Below are 17,889 nucleotides of genomic sequence, written 5' to 3' on the forward strand. Positions count from 1 at the left end.
GGAGAAGCCAATGGCTTCAACTCTAGCCAAACCATCAAAACCAATTCTAGTCTCAAGGAGAGCTACATAAGACCCTTCAAAATTCCAAATAAGAAAACTTATCGTCAAAAACAAGAGAAAAATGCGAGAAAATTGCACTAATGATTTCCCTGCATTCAAAGTAGCAAAATTTAAAGACTAGAACTGTTGCATACAATTGTTTGTTGACTTAAAAATCGGAATGCATGGACACCAAAAATAATTAAATTGAAAGATTGATACCATTAAGTTAACTATTTTTTGATTAAGTTAACTATTTTTTTATCAAGTAACCCAAGGACTAGAGCTCACACATTATAAATGTGAAGAGGTGGGGTGTCTGGGGTTCAAACCCCAACCCCTACATATATATCCCTACCAACCGATTTAATTATTATATCCATAAATCTCTAACAACGGAGGATGAGTAAAAAAATAAAATAAAAGGTCGTATTAATGTTCCAAAGGTATTGTTTAAAGAACTCATAACAAAAAATTGTTTCAAAATTACAAGTCAAATATAGGTAAAGGTTTTTTTTGAAGGAATATAGGTAAAGGTTATAATTACGCAATTTTATATGTAAAAAATATTATTTTTATTGCTTAAACCATACTTTAATTATTATTTTTGATTGCTTAAACTATACCTAAGAGCATGGGTCAACATTTTTTCAAAAATAAAAGCAAATGAAGGAATTAAACAGAAATAATAGTATAGTAATGATATTGAATCAACCAAATCGGTTAGAATATAATCATTACATGAAAAAAAAAATCTACTTGTACCAAAAACAAAACAAAAATAACTTTGGGTTATCAACCATTGACTACTATTGGATTCAATCATTGTCATTTCTTGTATTAAAGTCCTTGTAACCGATAAATAGATATGAAAAAATTAAATTGGTATCACGGAATTTGCCACAACTTTTGATCTATTGTTTCGATCACGACCGAACAATAGGTACGTTCCTTACTAGTTGAGGAGAGACATGTTGTGTTGTGTCTGTGTCATATTGTTATTGTTATTGTTATGTTATTACAAATACAAACTTTAATTTGCTTATGTTTAATTCATAACACACCATCTCCCGGCTACTTCATTTATGGCACATGACCTATTATTGTTACACTTCAACTACCAACTAATTCAACTCTTTCATTTACTCAACATGCATGGGATACAATGCTTTTTTAATTATAGATAAACAAAACCAACTTCACGTAATAATTTCCCGTTTCATCTCAATAGTATTTTTGGAAGATTTTAACTTTAATTTGAAGGAACTTGTGCTTGGGTGCATGAATGTGGACTGAGGATCATAAAGTGTTACTGTAGTTCCAAATCCCAATGTTGGTATGTTATCTTTTAACACTCCGGCTCAACATTCTTACATGGTGGTCCCACTTCATTCCTTACTATCCATTTCATAGTCAAGGAAAATGCAAGCAACCCCCAATGTAGTTCTCACTTTATGGTAGCACTTTTGTGACATTGTTGTTGGTAATATTGGTGATATTTGTCAACCACAATATTACAAGTGTACAAAAAATAAAGGAGAATTAGTCATTTTAGTTCTTGAATGGAAAATGAGTAGTCACTTTAGTCCGTGAATGCAGAGAAATTGCAAAGCAGTCCTTGAATATAGACTAAAGTGACTAACGGAGTCTACATCCAGGGACTAAATTGACTAACGGAATCTGCATTTAGGGACAAAATTGACTAACAAAGTCTACATTCAGAGACTATTTTGCAATTTATCTGCATTCAGGGATTAAAGTGACGACTCATTTCCTATTCAAGGACTAAAGTGACTAATCTCTCATAAATAAAACATCTTTGTGAGAGAGAAAGAAAAAAAGTCACTTATAACATTATGATTAATGAGTGTCACCCAAATGCAACCCCACTTTATGTGGGGTTTCAAATTTGGTTCTTAAAAGAGTGTAACCTATAAAAATTTCACTTAAAGAGATTGTTAAAAAAGAGTGTTGTTAGCCCTTTTCAAATTAAAATCTAATCTTCTATTAATCAACTAAACTTTTAATATCGTCTCTAAACTTTAAGCTTTTAATATCTTCACTAAACTTACATCACCTCTTTTATTTTACATCTATTGTCCACTTTAGTCATGTATATCCAGGGACTAACGTGACAAATGTAAGAAAATGTTATAAACTAAATGTAAAATACTAAAGTCTGTTTATAAAACATTAGTAACTACATATTTTAATTAAACTAATATTTTAATTTGATATTGGCAGATAAATTGGATTGATATGGACAAACCATCAACATATTGTTGATCTAAGTAGTAAATGACTTAGACATCTTAATTAAATGGTTAGAGAGTCGATTTCTGACTCTTACATATAAAAAAAAAACTAAATTAAAATGAAAAAATATACATTGTGTATCCAACATTTTTCCCGACAAACATTAATGACGGCAAACAATAGTTGATATTTCGTGCCTATAACATTGTTTTAAAAAAAAAAAATGCCGTGTAACATGATTATAAAAAATATATATATAGACAGCCTGATCAAAAGGTGTGTTCTGTAAATAGAAGGACCCAGTTGACAAGGATATGTCTATGACTTTGGCAAATGTATATGCCTACTCAACCCAATTATACTACACAGCCAACCGTATCATTCAAATCAGCAACAAAATCACAAACACTTGCGCAAATATAAATAAATTTCCATTATTCCTCATATACTAACACTAACACATTCCTTCTGCACAGAAGAGAAATGGAAATATCTCTTCCTTTGATTCTTCTTTCCACTGTGGTTATTATGGCTATGCCACTTTCATTTGGTGTAAAAGGAAACCAACTTTCTTACAACTACTACAAGAATTCTTGTCCAAACTTGGAAAGTTTGGTCGAGAGAGAATTGATGAGCGTATTCATGACAGATATTCGTGCACCATCAGCATTTCTAAGGCTCATGTTTCATGATTGCCAAGTTCAGGTAATTCCTAGATAGGTGTTTTTTATGTCGTTCAAGGTTGCTTGGACCTCACTTTGTTTGTATTAATTTGCATGCAGGGATGTGATGCCTCGATTTTGTTGGACACAATCTACGCTACTCAAAGCTCTGAAATAGCTTCTTCAGGAAACTTTGCAATCAGAAATAGGGAAACAATCAACGACATAAAATCGGTATTAGAAGAAGAATGTCCGGGGCAAGTGTCTTGTGCAGATATCATTGTATTAGCTGCTAAGGTATCAGTGTCACTCTCTGGAGGACCAAGTATTCAGGTTCCATTTGGAAGAAAAGATTCAAGAACTTCTAGTTCTAAAGAGGCTGATGCTAAGCTTCCTTCACCGACAGTAACAGTTGATGAATTTTTATCCATTTTCAAATCTAAAGGAATGAACATTCAAGAATCTGTTGCCATTTTAGGTAATGCATACCAACCATAAATTAGTTGAACTCATTTCGTCAGGGAAAGTCTCAAAAAGTATAAGTTTTACACAATTCCCACGTGCAGCCAACATTTTTTCCTCCCTTTTTACCAAGAATTATGGGTGTGACTTGTGAGAAATCTCAAATATCTGCTCTTTTTGTTGGTGGTTGAGAACTATTAGCTTCATATAATCCATTTTCGGGATAGACCTCATGATATCCAGATATACAACTCATGAACACTTAATTTTTAAATTCCTAATAGCATTTGACATTTTATTTTATTTTTACTTTTGTCATTTAAAGTGTTATACTAATTAATACAGATAAAAACTGTTACCTAAGACAAGCAATAGTTTTTGATCTGTTACTATTATTATTTTACAGGTGCACATACATTAGGTGTTGGACACTGCTTAAGCATTGTTGGCAGATTGTATAATCAAAATCAACAGATAGGAAACAATATGAATTTGGGTTATGAAACCTCACTAAGACTAGCATGCCCAACTGTTATTCCTATGACAAACCTAACATTTGTGCCTAATGACATGACCCCAACAATATTTGACAATCAATATTACCGAGACATTATGATGGGAAGAGGTTTGCTTGGTATTGACTCGAGCATTTCTAGAGATCCACGAACTGCACCCATTGTCATGAGGTTTGCTATGGATCAGAGCTACTTCTTTGAGAACTTCTCATCTGCATTTGTTAAGCTTTCTGCTAGCAATGTTCTCACAAATATTCAAGGTGAAGTCAGAAGGAAATGCAACCAGCTAAACTAGCTCAAGAAAATGTTTGCAATTATTATACTTCTATTTGTAAGAAAATATACAATACAAGCACAAGACTTGTCCAATTCATTTGTCCTATAATTCATGATTGAAGATTTATTCACCCGGACGGTTTTACATTATCATTTTACATGTTTCAATTGTATGATATTGATTTTGTATGGTGCAAATGTATGTAAATCAACATGATTTTAAAAAAATGGAGTGACCTACATACATTTCACTCGTAAGAAAGAGTGTTGGAATGATCGTTATTAACATTACTCAAAATGAGATTGTTACAGCTAACAAAACTGTAGATATTGCATAAATAAAACATCAAATTTCATGACAGGCCCCACTCCATGAAGATATTGCCTCTCGTTCTCTATCACTAAGCTGTTAAGATTAAGACTTAGACAAGCCTTAACGAAGTTCATCAAATTTTCAAACACGTGTAGACTGCAAGAGAGCACTTTCTTTTCAGAATTGCTTTTCCCACCTCCCGATTTTGGCAATTACACCACCGTCCTCGATTTAACTCTTCTCCAAAAATACCTTCAATACAGATCAGTAAACACTACCCTTTCTTATTTTCCATAACACTCGACAATTGCAGAGATGAAACAGATCGAATTCCACAATCATGTTGTAGCATTCATATGTTTTTTGTTTCTTTTTAAAGGAGAGATTTTGTAGCATTCATATGTTGTTCCAATTTTATATTATCTGAAGCATAACAGAATTTAATTTATATTGTATAACTATATATCAAGATACAAAATTTTAGGGGAGAACGATAAACAAATAGCAATCAGCTGAAGCAAAAGTAACTAAGCTTGGTTCGTGTCCGGGCAGTTGATATCAAGAGATACGTATTTTACAAACCTTTATTACCTAATTCTCACTCAATAACAAATTGAGTAGGGATAATTGAAACAAAGTTCTCGTCATTTATTTCAAACATCCCGACGCATGCAACCAGGTCTATCAAACATATATGTTACCGTGAATCACCTCTAGCAAATAGCATAGCAGTCAAAACCAAATGTTTTGACTTCAACATAGGAGATATCACTTATGCATCCAGGTGGTTAGTTAGTCTAGCTGGTGGCTGCCATGGCCCTAACCTAGGGGGTTCAAACTTTTGAGTTTTCCGACCTTTCGAGCTAATAGTGCAAAAAAATAAATTAGAGGTTCAAACTGTAAAATATATAAGTATGTCTATGTGTATTATATTGTTATTATTATTACATTAAGCTTTATACTTTATATAATAAATATAAATTATATTTATATGCGACTTTAATTAATTAATAAAACTAATATAACAAAGTAGCATAATGGGAACTATCATACAACTTTGAAATTTTGAAATTGTTGGTGGGAATAGGATGTGTGCATGGCATGCCTCGCACGGCAGGAGACCATTTTTCCATGTCGAATGAGATTTTGCAATATTAAAGTCATTGTCCCTGAACATTAGTATTATGCAAAGTACCCATTTGTAACCATCACAGATCTGCTCAGCACACCTATAGCCATTTGTAGCAATGCCCTTACCATGATCTTAGGTTTAGACAACAATGCCTCACAGTGAAAGATCAAGAAATTAATTGGATGTCTCCTTCATGAGATCCCCTCCTAGATCATCACATACCCCTTGATGCAAATACAGAAGGTTCATTCAAACGTAACCCTAACGTGACTAAAACCATTCCAAAGTTGACAACAAAGTAAAAAAAAAAACTAAGTTATTACAATGGACAATAAGGTCCATAAACATTGAGTAAATTGGTTACACATGCAGAACATTTTAATGATCAAAGCAGACCAGAAACCATTGTTTCTAATCTATTTCTATGATTAACAGTCATATGGGATGAAACACTTGGCTAGCTGTCACTTACCGTGCAACAAGCTCAATTTTTCCAGCTAATGCTTCCATCATTAGATATGCTTTGGTCTTTCAGTGGATACAGGGAAGTAAGGGAGTTAATCAGCGCAACCAAAATTGAAATTTTAATTGTTGCTTCCAGTAGAAATGTACACGGTATAGTAGCTACTGTACACCAATCTTGATGTTTTTACGGTCCAGAACAACATTCAAAATCTTGCCGGGAACATAAATTCTCTTCCTGATAGATTGACCATCCAAGTATTTGGATAGCTTTTCATCCCTGGATGCTAATGCAAAAGCATCCTCCTCGGTGCATGTTTCTTCAACCTGGATGGTACCTCTTGTCTTGCCATTAATCTGAACTGGGAGGACTACTGTCGTATCCTTCAGATAAGCAGGATTTGCCTGCAGTTACAACATATAACAGACATGATTGTGGTTAGTGTATTGATATGACACATTCATTTGATTGAAATTTAAACACAACCTGGAAAAGCATCCCCCTTTAAAGATTTCAAAATATTGTGTCACTAAAATATCAATGCCAGATTGATCCTCTTCACAACCACAGTATAAGTATTTAAATGTTTGTCTGTGTAAAAGACTTCTGGTTTTCTTGTATAAAATTCTTATTTTCAAAATTTTGCGAAATAACTTTGTTAAAATTTATTTCTTTTTCGTAGTATCATTTGGGCTTAGGCCCTTTTATCTTCCAAAAAAAAAACACCAACACAAATAGGCTGTACCTTTATCATAAAATTATAAGAAGTTTCAAAATGTATTAAAAAACTTACTCAAGTTGTTCCCAAGAGAAAAAATTGTTGCAAATCATATAATTCACGACTTAAAAAATCATACCATTAGGAAAAAAAAATACCGCTGTAAGTTGTGGCTGTGTACTATGACTTGTTGAAAGTTATGCCATTTAGCACTAAGCATCAGTTTGTTCTTTGTAAATAAAAAAATATATACCTTCGTGATAAATATTTAAAAGCTATACTTTTGGTGGGAAAGCCAGAGATACCTATTTGACGCAATCAGTAATTGTAGAGGGAATGTGTAACATCATAAAATATTGGTTAGACATTATTGGAGGATAACAACAACCAAGCCTTATCCCACTAAGTGGGGTCGACAACATGGATCAAATTACACCACAATGTTCTATCATAAATCATATTTCGATCTAACTCATTAATCTCCAAATCTTTCTTAATAGGGAGATAGTATGCTATTTATAAAATAAATTGAAAATCAGTGAACACATAACTTGACAAGCCATGAAAGAATAGGAATGGTGTGATATGGACCCAAATTCATACCTTAGGAAAAGGCTCGTAGGCTAATGATTTTGTGTGGCCAAGACGAGACCATAGCTCCTCAGCCATGTGTGGCGCATATGGTGATAACAGCAAAACAAAAGCCTCAACCACTGATCTTGGATGTTTGTCCCACTGAAAATATATGCCAAGAAAAATATAGAGATCATATCGAGTCTCTGTAACAGAGAGGAGCGAAGAAAAAAAGGAACGCTTGAACTATCAAAAATATATAAAAAGAAAAGAAAAAAAAAAAACGCAATACACTTCATAAAGATGTGATGTGCATTATACCATATAGGATATACATATGATGATGCATATTTTCATTTTGCTTCTTATTGCATCAAGCCGAACATGAATAAGATAAAAAAGACCAATTCCATAAGCGAGTGAAAATAGGGGACCAAAACTGCAATTAAACCTAAAGATAAAAATAATTATGTAGTTATAAGGCTCAAATAACATTTTATCACCTATAATATGCAATTTTGCAGATTTAGTCTCTAAAAAGTCGTCTGTTTTAATCTCTCAAAAATAGAAAATTTGCTTTTGGTCTTTGCTATTTTTGTTTTAGTCTACGTAATATCTGTCTGTTTTGGAATTAGTCTCTATACAGTCCCTATTCCGTAGACAAATCAATATTGTTCGCGTATTCCCTTGGATGCAAAAACAATGGAAGTTGAAACAAATAAATACCTTATATGCTGCATTAAGGAACTCCATCATTGCAGAAATTCCAGTGTTGAATCGTGTGCCTTCAATTTCCTCTGTTACCTGAATACTGAAAGTAAATTCTTAGCTCAATTGTTCCAAATCAGCTTGTTAAATCCATAAACTATGATTAAAAAGTTGAGATATTGACCTTAGCAATGCATTTATGAAGACAACGAAGTTGTTCTATAGTAGGTTCCTCATCAACTGATACAGTTCTATCCTTAAATGTGCCATCAGACAAAGGTAAGCCAACAATCAACCTCCAAGTTCTACCTAAAAAACGATGTACACCTTCAATGCCGCTAGTATTCCATGTCTTTGAGTCTCTAGGAACATGTTAAAAAGGAAAAATTAAAGAGAAAATTTATGTGGGGTAAGAGTCCTGTATTAGAACAAGATCACAGCAAGGTAGTGTCCCCTCCCCATACCACCATAAAGAAATAAATGAAAAAGGGGCAGAATAAAAACATAATGTTGTTTTCATTAAGGACCAATCTCCACAATATGCCACAAGTAATAGGGTTCAAGGTCAAACCTACCTCAATGGTCCCATGAACATTTCATATAAACGAAGAGAATCTGCTCCATACTCAGAAATGACATCATCAGGATTAACAACATTTCCCCTGCTTTTACTCATTTTATGGGCACGGGCAAGTATACGTATGTCAGGATTTTCTTTCAGGACAAAAGAATCTCCAGATTTTGTGACCTAAGCTCCAGGGAAAAGTAATATAAGTTCTTGTCAAGGAAAAAAAAAAGGTTCAAAATCTTAACTTGGCAAATATTGAAAACATTGAGAAAGTGACAACTTCATTGTGAAACCTTTTCCTCAGAAATTCTTTCTAGATTATGTTCATTTAACATATTAGTGGAATCAGCAGATATCAGATTTCCATCTTCATCCCTACAAGCCATATATTGAACCTGCAATTCAAACCATTAGAAAATTGTGAATTTGTGATGATTGCTTAATTTGTTTACCCTCAAATTTCTAGCAGAAGAAATGAAATTACCTCCCCAAGGATAATCCCCTGGTTTATGACACATTGGAAGGGCTCCTTGGTGGATACAACACCAATGTCAAAGAGAACCTGAGATACAAAACTCGGTTAAATCTGCACAAATATTGCACCAACACTAACAATTGGTAATAATAGGCTTTTGATGCCTTATTGAACTCATTTAAATCCCTAATTGGTGGATTTATCAATCGTTCATTCAACAGCCGACGACTCAACCAAGTTGGCAGTTATTATTTAACTTCTAGAAGGATCACTTAATTTGATTTTATGAGTGTATTAAGTTTTTATATTGGGGCTAACTCATCCGCAATAACCAACTTGTAAGGTGAGGGGTGTCTCTCTTTATAAACTCTAGTCAAGCCTTATCTTTAATCTAAGTGGGGCTTGGTTTTTCCAATATCTTTTAGTACCAAATTACCAATCGAAGAATTTCCGTTAAAGTAGTTCATGATAGTAAGAATACAAACTTTCTTTCAAGTTCACGTTATTGAAACTCATTTCCTAGAAGTTGGAAAACTAAAAACATAACAAATCTCTTTAAAATTCACAACTACACCCCTTGATAAGCATTTCCTTCTTAGCTTCTTTGGTGTGAGATATAGTAATGAGAAGCATTTCCTACTTGGCTCCAAACATAGCATATTACCAATAGAAATTCTTGTTACACTTCTAAGCTGAACCGAAGAGTTTGCTTCCAAGCATAGGATGTTAGGATTTATTGTAGCATCAAATTTGCTTCCAATGGAAGTCTTTCAGATCAGCAACTTACTGATGAAATTAGGCAGGAGTTAATTATGTGATCATCATCACAGCAAATTCAAAGTTCAAAGACCACGACCAGCCCAAACAACAAGTTCTTTCAAGCAGGTGGTCAACAAAAAGTTGATGCTACACTAAATCCTAATATCCTATGCTTGGAAGCAACTCTTTGGCTCAACTTAGAAGTAACAAGAATCTCTATCTGTAATATGCTATGCTTGGAACTGAGTAGGAAATGCTTCTCATTATATCTCACACTGAAGAAACTAAGAAGGAAATGCTTATCAAGGGGTGTAGTTGTGAATAAGAGATTTGTATGTTTTCAGTTTTCCAACTTCTAGGAAATGAGTTTTGATAAAGTGAACTTGAAAGAAAACTTGTATTCTTAATCATTAGCTATTTTAATGGAAATTCTTTGACTGTTACTAAAAAAAATATTTTGGAAAAACCAAGTCTCACATAGATTAAAGATAAGGCCTGACTAGAGTTTATAAAGAGAGGCACCCTCAGCTTATAAGCCAGTTTTGTGGGGATGAGTTAGCCCCAATATAGTGCATTAATTACGATGAACACTCTCTTTAAACCATAAACTGGACAACAGTGTTGAAAATGATAAAATGCAGGCCTTCTTTTATTTTATACATAATAGTAGTTTAAATATGGATACTTTGATTTTCCATGACCATTGACATGGTGAATCCTTTCGGCTATATTTGACATGTCGAACACTATAATAAGGGGACTAACTTATGTTTTGTGGGGACTAACTTAAGCAGGTTTTGTGGGGATGAGTTAGCCCCAATAGAGTGCATTAATTACAATAAGCACTCTTTAAGCCATAAACAGGACAACGGTATTGAAAATGATAAAATGCAGATCTTTTATTGTATACACAACAGTAGTTTAACTATGGATAATTTGATTTCTATGACCATTGACATGGTGAATTCTTTTTGCTATATTTGACATGTCGAACACTATAACAAGGGGGCTAACCAATGTTTCACCAAGAATGCTAACTACGTAAACGACACAAGTGCATTATTATTTGAGACCTATTAATCATTCTTACTAGATATCATGGAACAAGAGTGACAGGGACATAGCTTCTCCACAGACAGGTTAAATTCATGGCTTAGATTGAAACAAATCACAGACCAACATGTTCCAGATCGATACTGGAACCAAATACAAACCTTGTGCCAGAACCTAGCATATAGTAAATGGAGAACTGCATGCTCAGCACCACCAACATACACATCAACAGGGCCCCAATACCTGCAAGAGAAAAACAATTTTAAAGTGGGTGGGGAAATTCAATCAGCTAGAAATTGTGCAAGTAAAATATAAGAAACCAGCAAAAAATGGATAACGAGTAACTACTGGAAAGAGAGACAAAATTAGTTGAAGCTACACCTTTCTTTTTCCTTATCAACCAGTTCTTTGGAATTATTTGGGTCCATAAATCTCAAATAGTACCTGGAAGGATATTAAAAGGAAATGTGACATATAGACGTAAAAAGAATTACATTTTATTTTCATTTGTATCAGATGCATAAAAATCCTGAATCAAGACCACAAAACTACTGGACTTAGCCAAAAAACCATGGCTTAGTGGCTCAGGGATTACTAATAAAACAAAATCATTCAAAATCCTCCCAATAACTTACCAGCATGAACCAGCCCACTGTGGCATGGTATTTGTTTCCCGAGTAGCTGGTCTTCCGGATAACCTATCTGTGGTCTTCACCTAAAAGTAGTACCATCCAAAAAAATATAAAACAGAGGACTCAGAATTATCGAAGTAATTTAACTTATGTCATACTAAGTACACATTTAGAAATGTTAATGGTATTGCACTTCCATAAAATTTTAATAGTATAGGACCTATTACTACAGGCCTTTCAGTTTCCTTATAAATTAGAACGGCTTATATTTTTGAATGAGGCTAATGCGTTAAGAAAATATTAAATGATATAGGCAGAGTTCTTACTCAGAATTTTTTAGACAGTATATAAGAAGACAAATAATCTAAAGAGCAACTCGTGTAGATATTTATAATGACCACTAGTGTGACTATAAGTTCTCTCTTCCGGTGACAAGATTTTAGGTGCACGGAAAAGTTCCTTCGAAGGTACTTGAAACTCCTAAAATAATCAATCTGTAGATTTCTCCACCTGATTGCATTTGCATTTGCATTTGCATTTGCATTTGCACCAAAATAGAAGATGTACCCAGATAAGACAATGACTCAATTTTACCAACCATTATTAGAAAAAGGACCAGGTAACATTGTCTTGATATGAAAGGGGAAATATAATTCATGAACCACTACACCAGACTGTTATCTTGTCGGCTCTTCAATTTATTAGTCAATGTACAGTAGCAGAGGGCTTAAGAGCCAAAAAAAGTCCAGCCCTGGTTCAAGTTTGGTAGGTTTATCGTCTGATCAGCCAGTCTAATCAAGATCAGTAACTATGTTTTTTATGTATGGAAAATTTAATAGAGATTTCGGTAAACCATCAACATTTGTGCCAATGCCAAAGAAATGATAAAAAGGCATCCAATTGCCATTATATCTTGATAACAAAGTATGCAGAAGCAAAGTAACGATTTGTATTTGGTATAAGCTTACCCAAGACACTGCCTTAGCCAGAGGAGGTTCCCCTGTTCCTGTGGGAGAAAAATCATCTAATTCAGGTAGAATAAGGGGCAATTCAGTCTCATCCAGAGGGACAGTCTCACCACTGTCATCCAAGAAGATGACAGGGATAGGTTCGCCCCAGTAACGCTGCCGAGCAAAAAGCCAGTCCCTTAACTTGTAGTTCACCTGAAGGAAGAACAATGTATGTCATATTATACAAGCCATAAAAAACAACGTTCCAATAAAATGAACAAGCTTATTATAATTTTAGATATGAACCTTCCTCTTTCCATTTCCACTTTTCTCTGCCCAATCAATGACTTGTAGAGCTGCTTCTTTGCTACGCAAGCCATTAATGTCAAGCCCCATTAACGTATTTGATGAATTTGCAATAATGCCTTCACCTGGAAAAGCCTTTCCAGACTCAGCGATGCTTTTATCATCTGGCATCACAACCCAGCGAATAGGAATGTCATATTTCAAAGCAAACTCATAATCGCGTGAATCATGTGCTGGCACAGCCATGATTGCTCCTGTTCCATAACTGCCACAGTAACCACAATTATATTCTGGTTTCATATAACTTTTCAAATAGCATTGTACACCACATTGACCATGTCATGGAATATTTAGCAATCAATAAATGCAATCTGCATTCTAAATGATATTGTATACACACCTCCCCAAAACATAATCTGCCACCCATATCGGAATGGCTTCCCCATTTGCTGGATTTTTTGCATAACAACCAGTAAAGACTCCAGTCTTTTCCTTCTGAAGCTCTGTCCTCTCAAGGTCACTCTTTTTTGAGGCAAGGTCAATATAATCTTCTACCTGTGATTAAAATCCCTAAGAATCACCATCTCCTTGTCTCCGATCAAAATCCTTCTAATAATTAGGCAATGAAAATGCATAACTTACATGCTTGCTCTGAGCAGTGGAAATCAATGATGAGATCAAGGAATGCTCTGGTGCCACAACCAAGTAACTGACACAAACCAAGCAAATAGGAAGTTGATGAATAGTTTATTTCATGAGTGCTTAATCTGATTCATAAAAATATTTATTGAAAATTGAATAGATAAATACGTTGCTCCAAAGATCGTATCAGGCCTGGTAGTATACACAGTAATCTGCGTGTCTCTCTCCTTTCCATCACCATCAAGAATGCAAAATTCCAACTCAGCCCCTTCTGACCTCCCTATCCAATTTCTCTGCATTTCTTTTACACTTTCCGGCCAGTCCAGGTCATCTAAATCCTCCAGAAGACGGTCAGCATATGCAGTAATCTTGAGCATCCATTGCCTCATCGGCTGCTTGGCAATAAACAACGACACTGTAAAGATTATGAAACCATTCAAAAAAAAAACCATAAGAGAAAAACCACCCAAAAAAGTAAATTGAAAGAAATATGTATACATTGATCAGTATACCTTTCTTACTACAGGATGACCACCGCGTTCACTCACACCATCAATAACCTCCTCATTGGCCAACACCGTGCCAAGTGCAGGGCACCAATTAACTGGAACTTCGGCCTGATTTTTTTTTATATGATTTTAAGAACACCATAAGAACATCAATACTCGGGAATTAAATGAAATAAGCACAATTTCTAAGTCATTGTCATATGCTCAACCTGATATGCCAATCCTCTCTTTAAAAGCTGTAGAAAGATCCATTGAGTCCATTTGTAATATTCAGGTTCTATGGTTGATATTTCACGATCCCAGTCATATGAGAATCCTAATGATTTCAACTGTAAAGACATATTAGTAATGCACCCATAAAAGGAATTTCTCTTTTCTGGTAAATACATATCAGAGCCATGGGAAGCAAACCAAGTGGAGGCTATTCAGATCACTTTCCAGTTACTTGAATTAATAATCAAATTCAAACAAGATGTGTATTATGAAATGCAATAGAATTTATTGAGTGATTAAATTGTAGTTTATAATACAAAAACTCCTTATTGTTTTTATACTTCCAAACATAGGCTTACAGCTTACTGGCTACTTTGAAGCTTATCCAGGAAACCAACGCTACAACTCAATTATTTAGATCCTTTTCAATATAATATTTAGAATAATTGCAATTTGATTTCTCTATTTTGGACTAAGTGAGATTTCTGTCCCTCGGCTTTTTTCAAGCCAGTCAAGGAACCAAACTTTCCTGCAGTCAATATTCTTCTACCTGAAACTCATATTTTCATTTTCTATCTAAATATACAGGGGTCTGCTCTGGATTTGGAACATGAAACAATTCCAGAAGTTCAGAAAGAAAAAAATTTAATGAAAATTTGATAAAGTTGAAGGGAAGTGTTAATTTTTTTATTTTGATCGAAATTTGCTTTTAGGTTGGTGAATTTTATGTGGATTTAAATATTTCAATTTGTAAAGATTTTAAAGAGAATATGAAAATTTCAAAAGTTTTCAAACAAACTTAAAAACATGAAGGATTGATTGAGGACCAAAATCATATTGACTAGTTGATAGAGGGAAAGTGAGACCTAACTAACTACTTAACTATTCACAACTACAACTTAACACAGTTTTCCAAAGAGTAAAGATCTTCAAATGGATCAAAGTTGGGCGCATAAGTTCATTAACGGCACAACATAAGCAGCAAATTTTAATAATTCTAGGATACCTCTAATCATTTAATTCAATAATTAAATAGAAGGAGTTCATTCAATTCAACACTTGCATGCTTCAGATCCTTTCATTACCACTTTACCTGAGAAGTAAAGCGATTAATATTCGTCACAGTGGTGAGCTTTGGGTGAGTTCCTGTCTGAAAACAAAGCCAATAAAAAAGATGAAAATTATAACTAAACTCGAAAAGATTGTAGAGAAAATCAACATGCTAGCATGAAGCACAAACACAGACACATGTGATTATTATTGCATTAAATTATGTTATTTTCTCTAATATTTACCGGCGTCCATGTGTAAGTGTCATGCCATACACCCATTGTACAAAAAATTTATAAGAAGTGTTGGTGCTTAATAGTATGTCAGTGATAGTAAAAAGCAAGAAATAGACCTGAATAGCATATTGTTCTGCAGGCAATCCAAAAGCATCCCAACCCATTGGATGCAACACATTATATCCTTGCATTCGTTTAAACCTAGCTAGAATATCAGTTGCAGTGTATCCAAGTGGATGTCCAACATGTAACCCAGCTCCACTGCAACAAAAATGGATAATAATCTCAATTTCATAGCAATTCTCAATGTAAATCTAAAAATTGAAAAATCAAAGTAACTTCAATTGAAAACCTAGGGTAAGGGAACATGTCGAGAATGTAATATTTAGGTTTTGATGTATCGATATCATCATCATCTGGAGTTCTGAAAGTGCAAAATTCGTCCCAAAAACGCTGCCACTTTGGTTCAATTTCATGGAAAGGATAAGCTCTGTTAACCGGCTTCTTCTGCTCCGTTTCGTTCAGTTGAACATCATTCGTCGACGAGTTTCTGAGTCTGCGAGTGAAACTACGGAATCTGAGAGTAGAAAAGGAGGTTCTTCTTCTGATTGGTGTGGGAAAAGGAACGGTGCTGAATTTTGAGGAAGGGAGGGGGAATAGAGACGGAGAAGAGTGTGATGAGAGGAATTGGACATTGTTGAGATGAAGATGAGTGTGAAGCATTTGGATTGATTGATAGATAGAAATGAAAGACCAATGAAATGAAGTGGAGAGAAGAGAAAGAGGATAACGTCCAGAATGAAGAAGATGGCGCTTAAAACTGAACAACCACGTTTTTAGAGATTTATTTTCCCACTCTTTCTCGACTAAACCATCAATTTGGTCATTCTCTTTCTAAATCATTCTCAAATTAATCTTCGACTTTATTAATATTTTAAAATAGTTTTTATCTTTGTTAAAAGTTTTTTAATTTAATCCCTCATCATGTGACAAAAACAAAGAGAAATGGATCTAATGTAAGAACTTTTGACAATATTATTTTAAAATAGTTCATGTCTTTGTAAAAAAAATAATAGTTAAGTCTCTCGTCATGTGCTAAAAATATATAGACCCTCTAATTGAGAAACTTTTGACAAAGATATGAATTGCTTTAAAATATTTATAGAGTATGGGACTAATTTAAAAGTAACTTACAAAGACAATGACCAAATTGGTAGTTTACTCGTTGTTTTTCACGCCCTTTATTTTAGTTGAATTTTATAATATGAAGCGTATTTGACGTTTTTTGGATACCAAGTTTCCAAATTAAATATGAATTATTTTTATCTAGTTTTATTCAGAGTCGGCTCAATTTATTAAAATGACATAATGTTCATCATATTTTATTAAGTAGCATGACTTCACAATACAATTACATTAACATAAAGTTAATTAGTATAAAATATTTGACACATAAAACTAAATCTTGTAAAAGAAAATGGAGATTGAAGAGAGAAGGTTTGTCGCCCTCTCATGCGCCCTCATAATAATAATTTGGGAATAGAAGATGATTGAATATGAGAAGGTGAAAACTAATTTGAATAATCTATGGTTTAAACTGATCTGAAATATATGTTGATTTAGGACAATCCCCTTTAACTATTCATATTAACCCCATAATTACTGGTACGAAGGTCTTTATTAATCATATGTGTAAAATATTAACGGTGAAACCACGATACCCTAACTCGAGCCCCTAAAACAAAAGTAAGAAAGAAAAAGAAAGAATGTGAGTTAGAAGAACAAATTATGAAGAAATAGTGAGTATTTAATATGGAAAATACAAACGTAGACATCAAAAAGTTAAAACATGTTATCAACCATTCAAATATGATATAAAAAAACACATGAAACATACAAGGGATCAACCAATTTTGTTGGTCAAACCACCTCCACATTCTTAATTGTTTCAGATTATATAATTTGAAATGCACCGTGACTATATAAAAAGTTGTGCTTTGGAGGGCTGACATATTTCGGATCATATGATCCGAAAAAGTCAAATACATGATCTTCATCTGGTTCACATTGCACCAACAGTTTACGTGTTTTTGGTTATTTATAAATCACACCACAAAACCACGAACACTTATCCAGTATATATAAAAACTACGCTGGTTGCAGTTTAGTACAACAGAAGGGAAACCTACTATGTTTAAGGTTCATGTTGATGTCACGTTGTCTGAGTTGAAGAGTTAGTTGGATCAAATTAATTATCGTCTCAATCATAAAGACACAAGAATGTCGAACAATATTGAGTATCGTCGTTCGTTGATAGACTCAAATGGAAGCATCATGTTCACTTAGATGAAGCTCCAAAATGACAACGACGTGAGAACC

At 34.0% G+C, this 17,889-nt stretch overlaps 2 protein-coding genes across 3 annotated transcripts; one reads left to right on the forward strand and one right to left on the reverse strand.

The window, feature by feature from the left end:
• The first annotated feature begins 2,599 nt into the window (after positions 1-2,599).
• Positions 2,600-4,340, forward strand: LOC11438636 (peroxidase 29). Its single transcript, XM_003610419.4, has 3 exons — positions 2,600-3,000; positions 3,078-3,435; positions 3,826-4,340. The coding sequence occupies exons 1-3, from the start codon at positions 2,779-2,781 to the stop codon at positions 4,227-4,229; spliced, it is 984 nt and encodes a 327-aa protein (XP_003610467.1). The 5' UTR covers positions 2,600-2,778; the 3' UTR covers positions 4,230-4,340.
• A 1,365-nt stretch (positions 4,341-5,705) lies between these two features.
• LOC11437887 (leucine--tRNA ligase, chloroplastic/mitochondrial) lies at positions 5,706-16,368 on the reverse strand. Of its 2 annotated transcripts, XM_024782603.2 has the most exons (20): positions 15,863-16,366; positions 15,627-15,771; positions 15,318-15,374; positions 14,221-14,340; positions 14,015-14,119; positions 13,671-13,894; positions 13,503-13,569; positions 13,261-13,415; positions 12,861-13,125; positions 12,573-12,767; positions 11,608-11,687; positions 11,354-11,416; positions 11,134-11,215; positions 9,170-9,247; positions 8,979-9,080; positions 8,693-8,865; positions 8,302-8,479; positions 8,136-8,213; positions 7,440-7,571; positions 5,706-6,522 (listed from the first exon to the last, which is right to left on the reverse strand). In XM_024782603.2, exons 1-20 carry the CDS (start codon positions 16,231-16,233, stop codon positions 6,280-6,282), a joined length of 2,913 nt encoding a protein of 970 aa, XP_024638371.1. In that variant the 5' UTR covers positions 16,234-16,366; the 3' UTR covers positions 5,706-6,279. The 2 variants fall into 2 exon arrangements, 1 of the variants encoding a protein (XP_024638371.1); XR_003011565.2 differs by lacking the exon at positions 5,706-6,522 and having other exon boundaries at positions 8,136-8,220; positions 15,863-16,368.
• Positions 16,369-17,889: the final 1,521 nt, after the last annotated feature.

This window comes from Medicago truncatula, chromosome 4 (genome assembly GCF_003473485.1).
Source record: "Medicago truncatula cultivar Jemalong A17 chromosome 4, MtrunA17r5.0-ANR, whole genome shotgun sequence".
In the NCBI taxonomy this organism is placed as follows: domain Eukaryota; kingdom Viridiplantae; phylum Streptophyta; class Magnoliopsida; order Fabales; family Fabaceae; genus Medicago; species Medicago truncatula.